The sequence below is a fragment of the Myotis davidii genome, unplaced genomic scaffold (assembly GCF_000327345.1).
Source record: "Myotis davidii unplaced genomic scaffold, ASM32734v1 scaffold732, whole genome shotgun sequence".
NCBI lineage: Eukaryota > Metazoa > Chordata > Mammalia > Chiroptera > Vespertilionidae > Myotis > Myotis davidii.
Genome location: NW_006284349.1, coordinates 2,601,584 through 2,607,294, shown reverse-complemented (window position 1 = coordinate 2,607,294; position 5,711 = coordinate 2,601,584). Strand labels below are relative to the sequence as shown.

General features: G+C 43.7%; 1 protein-coding gene across 1 annotated transcript in view; it reads right to left on the bottom strand.

Annotated features, from left to right (window-relative positions):
• Positions 1 to 1,911: 1,911 nt before the first annotated feature.
• The window catches only part of PTPN21 (protein tyrosine phosphatase, non-receptor type 21), a 65,345-nt gene continuing 61,545 nt past the window's right edge, over positions 1,912 to 5,711 (bottom strand). The window contains exon 18 of the mRNA XM_015571307.1: positions 1,912 to 4,405. Within this exon, the coding sequence (XP_015426793.1) occupies positions 4,277 to 4,405 (129 nt within the window). The 3' untranslated portion in view covers positions 1,912 to 4,276. The remainder of the gene's footprint in view (positions 4,406 to 5,711) is intronic.

Genomic DNA, 5,711 nt, shown 5'->3' with positions numbered 1-5,711 from the left:
AAGTATTTTAATATCTCAAATATATTGAGGTGACTTAAGCATCTTTGGAAATCAGATGTGCAGACAGACCCTAATTTACATACACGTGACCTGGAGATGTCCTTTACACGGGAATACTGCCTTGGAACTGCTGCTTCCTCAGCTGGGTGCTGTACCGTAAGCTTCCCCTTTGGCCCATCTCCACTTCCCATTTCATGCCCGTGACAATCCAAAGAATATGTGAGTGGAAAGAGGAAAGCTAGGGCCTGTATTGCCAATTCATCCGCCTTCACCCCTGCCCCACCTCACAGCCAGCTACCTGGTGGCATCCCTGCTCGCCTCATCATATGTCCCATTCTGTTCCTTACCCTTCATGCGCCACTCAAGGTTCTGAACAGACAATGGGATATTCACGTATGAATATCTTAGGTCCCTCATGAGTCACGGATCAATCTGCCTTCAATTGCTTGCTGAGGCTCAGTCCCACTACCAAGCAGACACAGAGAACCCCTTCTCTGTTTCACCACCAGGGAGCAGCAGGGGGAAACTGCTGTATATTTTTCTTGGAGGACTGACTGTGGTCACCGGACTCTGTACCACTGCTTCCCATTCAGAGCCCCTGTAGTTAAAATTCGCTTGGGGAGGACAAACCAAGAGAGTTAACACTCACTTCGAGTATTGTTCATAAGGGGAAATATTACTACATCTCAATAACTCAACAGACATCTGAACTTTGAGAGCAGAGTCTTTATTTGGGAACTGCCTGTAGTGATGTACAGAAAATGACGCCACGTTAACAATCCAAGGACCACTTCGCAAGTTCTCTAACATTCTCTCTCCATCCACCCTCCCCAAACACACACCGACTTTGAACAACCGGACTTTCTGATCTTTCCTCATTTTTTCTCCAATTGTAGACATGGGGGTAAATAGAACCCTTATCTCTAGGAACTTGAAAAACTCGTGTTCTTTTGAGAAACATTTATTTTCCCAGGCAAATTCCTAATGTACCATTTCCTCTATTTTTGAAATGTACTCCCTCAGCTCAAAAAAGAGCCCCCTCCAATTTGGATCTTTTAAAAATAAACTTTAAACTGGGAAGAGATCGTATTAGCTTGTTCCACATGAAATCTTGATGGAAGCAAAGCCCCTAAATTTATAGCTAGAGTTCCTCTTGAGAAACACCTTCTAGTCTGATTTTTAAAATGATTTACAGTAAATGCTGTCTTATTTCCATCTGTTCATGCAAATCTCCATTAAATCTGCGCTTACATTGCAGCTGACGTCCAGCTTTAGATTTTAATACGTGTAAAGTTTTACACATGTATAAATTTAAATTTTCTTAAACATATATATTTAAATTTAAACATATATATTTAAATTTTCTTAAAATTACAAACATTAACACATGAACCCATTTGAGATGACTTTTCTCCCCATGATGAAAGCTTGGCCATAACGTCGTCACTCCGTCCTACAACCCGACACCATCCTCCGTGTTTCTGCCCAGACCTTGCTTCTTCTGGAAGATTCTTAGGAAGCACAGGTATAGCTTCTGTTTTAATCCTGCCAAAAGGTTTAGAAGGCTAAATCCTAGGGCTTTCGGAATGCTTCACAGTAGATGTTCCAGAAAAAAGTAATGATAATGACTGCAATGAACATTCCAAGTGATATTCTAACTAACCAGGAAAAGTGACGCCAGAGATGCCAAAACGGACCCCGGAGAAGCCCTCATTTGTAACCTACTTTTGTAGAAATGTACATTTTGGTAATTTTGATTTGAAATTAACAATTTCAAGGCACTAAAAGACACGAAGATACTGAAGCAGTGCCTAATTTTGGCAGACAATAACACCCTCATTTCAGACGGGGTAAGCTAGGAAACCTCAATGTTTTCGAGTTCGCTCTTGAAAATCACATGGTATCAGAGTCTATAATTTAGATTTATTTTTATTCAGAAATACTTTCATATTCACTAACTATAATGAAAAATTTAAAAATTCAAATGGGACAAAAGGTTACATGGTCTGAGAAGCTATGTCAAACATGCAACATCGTAAGCGTGACATTCGAACTGCCATTCGGCCCTCATACTTTCTTATACTCAAATTATGACAACAGGAACACAAACATACCATATATTACTCTTCAGATTTTGACTTACGTTATGTTCTTATCAGTGAGACACTTTGAAATATTTCCACCTGACAGAAAAGCATTTTTTAAAAACCTACCATGGAAGAAAAAACATCATCAGAAACACTCCTGTCTTTTACATGGTGTGGAGGTGGGAAATATCACCATAAAAAAAGGTTTCGTCCGTTCTTCTTTCTGAATATTTACCCTTAGGTCTACTGCTCTTCAAGCAGGACTCTCAGAAACAATGTCAGATTTAAAATTAATATTTTGTTCCGACGTGACAAACGTGCTCACTTCCAATATTCCTTTCCACTAACGTCTTCGGAATTTTCCTCATACATGGTTGCTTTCTGGGTAACTCAGAGTTAGGCAGGTCCACGCTGTATGAAGGAAACCTGTCCCACAGCTGATAATACATACTCAGTGGTCGGTCACAATAGTGAGTTAAACTGCTTTAGGAGTTAACACCGGGACTGGAAACACCCCTAGGATATTGAATTTCGGGGAAATAGCCCTAGATTGAACGATTTGGAAACTGTATTTTGGAGAAGCAGCCTCAGAAGAAGGAAGAAAGGGGTGGCTCCTCAGCTGACCGTACCAATGAGTCCTTACCTGCTCAACTCCCACTGTGACCAGGCCACCCCCGCCTGGGCCAAAGGTGGCACTCTCCCCCTGGTCAGCCTTGTTCTGCCCACTGCGGTGGGGGAGGAGTAACTAAGAGGCTAAAATTGACCTCAGGGGTGAAGTCAGGGGGCAGGGACACTAAATCTCAAGTACCTCTTGAACACCAAGTGACCTCTGCTAGCCCCACAAGTTTGGGCTGCGGTCTTGGGAGATGACGTAAAACTATAACTAACTCTTCTTTCAACCAAAAGAAAAGGAAGCTTCTTGAAGGCTCCTTTCCATGATAATATTAACTGGATTGTATTTGTTAAAAAAGAATAGAGGTTGGAGTGGAAGAACTCCAAGGGAACCCAAGTGATCTCTGACATTGACAGGCCTGGAGTTGCCTGGGGATTCCCATCTCTGGGGGGTCAGCCCCACACTCCCGGGCTCCCCCTCTCCATCCCAGCACCTCAGTCTGAGGATAGATAATACTGCGTTTTTGTAAAAACAAAGGCATCTTGCATTTGCCATCCTGCACGGACACGACACGTACTCATGTCCCAGGCATCTACATACTCTCACCCCTGACCTCTTCCAAAACTCCTTCAGAACAACGTCCCCTGCTTGTGTTAGCATTTCCTCTGTAAAGCAGCACACGTAGTCTAACTCAGGTCTATTGTTTTTAACCAAGAAAAAGTGCTTAAACCCAACCTGCACAATTTCACTTCATTTTCAACCAATAAAATCAAACTCATTTAGGTTTATGAATAATACTGAGAAAAAAAAAACACAGTGAATCTGATTGTTCTCTTCCATTTTAAAATGATGTGCCTTCATTCACAGCTTTCCCTTAACTGATTCGTTTCCGTACCTTAATGAGTCAAACTCTGATTTGGAAAATATAGAAGGTAAAAAATATATGAATTTTTAGGATAAAAAATGTTTCTGAATATAATAATGCTTTCTTCATGTTTCAAAATAACACTTGTAAATCCTTCTTGTAGTTTGGATTTGGTAACTAAACTGTTAAGTACCCAAGGTTTTTTAAAAATATCAAAAGATAATAACATGGTTTTTAAATACAAAGTTAAAAAGGAACCACTCATATTTGTGGATCATCTCCACGGAAAAGTTCAGTTTCTCAACAAGAAAACCCCCAAATATTTTAGTCATGAAATAAAATTCCATTAGCAAAAACTTGTTTAAGATAAAAATCTATGCCTGTTAATGATTGCCAGAGTTGCCCAGCATAGCTTCAGTAAAATACAGAATTGTCTAGAAAACACAGTCTCCAAAAATGTGTGCAAGTGCTGCAAATCGGACAGACCGGGCAGGGCCACACCCTGGACACCAAGTCCTCCATCTCTGGCATCGTCCCAGGTGACGTCCCCTGCAGCCTTCTCGCTCCCTCAGTGCCGGCATCCACACCGCCCTTACTTCCCAGTGAGCCTTCTGCGTGGACGAGTGTCGAGGGGTGAATGTGAGTCAGGCAGGCCCTGTTCTGACTGTAAACGCTTCACATGGGCGGGTCCCCTTCGGCAGCCGTGGGAGCTTATATGAGCCTGGAGCTTTTCAGGAACTGGATGAGAACTCTGTACACGAACGTGTACTGGATCAGGGTCTGCACCAGCATCATTCTCTGCTGCCTCAGCTTGTCCAGCACCCGTGGGATGTCGAGCACCTAGATTGAGAGACACGGCGGTGAGGGGAATGCACTCCCCCAGAGAGAGAAGGGGGCCGGGAGCGTGGGGGTCCTAGCGCAAATCTCGTTAGGAGATGGTCAAACTCTAACTCTTCTACCTGGGCATCTTCTACCAAAATAACACGCAAATAAGAGAACCCAAGGACCGTTCGGCTCTCTAGGAAGCACACCATGGCAGTCGGCAAGAATAAATGCTCTGCCCTAACGGGTTTGGCTCAGTGGATAGAGCGTCAGCCTGTGGACGCAAGGGTCCCAGGTTTGATTCCGGCCAAGGGCATGTGCCTTGGTTGCGGGCACATCCCCAGTAGGGAGTGTGCAGGAGGCAGCTGATCGATGTTTCTAACTCTCTATCCCTCTCCCTTCCTCTCTGTAAAAAATCAATAAAATATATTTTAAAAAATTATAAATGCCCTATGAAAGGCAGCAACAAGGGGACCAAGGAGAAAGTGGTTGATCCGTTTTCTACGGAAGATGGGTGTGATATGAAAGCACCAGCCTTGTTCAATACAGGAAATATTGGTAAAAACTAGCCACAAGAACTCAAGGAACCAAAATCCTATCTCATGGCCTCAAGGGTTGTGTTGCTGAAGTGAGCCCTGCAGACTTGCAGAATGGTGAAGCTGCATTTAGAACATCCAAGCTAATTACTGAGGATGTGCAGGGCAAACCCTGTCTAATTTCCATGGCATGGATCTTACATGGAGACAGAATGTGCTGCCTGGTCACACAATGGCAGACCATGACTGAAACTCATGTTTTGTCAAGGCTACCGATGGTTATTTGCTTCGTCCATTCTGTGTTGGTTTTACTAAAAAAATGCAACAAGCAGATTCGGATGACCTCTTCCGCTCAGCAGCAACAGGTCCGCCAAATCCGGAAGATAAGGGAAATCGTGACCCGAGAGGTGCCGACAGATGACAGGAAAGAAGTGGTCCATAAACCGATTCCATTGGAAAAGACACAGAAAAGAGGTTGGAAAAAATGGCGGAGGTATAAATGGACGTGTCCTGTGCCTTGTCCTGGTGCAGATAAGGGTGAGCAGCTGAAACGGGTAACATGCAGCCTGAATAGGCAGAGGATTTTCAGCTGAGAGACTGTCTGCAGCTAGGAAAGACCAAGAACCCCCAGGAAAAAAAGGACGGTTGGAGACTGGGGCTGAAGCCTCTCCTGGTGCACCAGCTAAGCAGCGGAGACTGCGTCATCTTGGGTGATTGTTGCCGGCATCCAGAGACCAGCTACTAACCTGGAAACAAGGGATCTCAAGCAGCGTGACTGCGTGAACTCA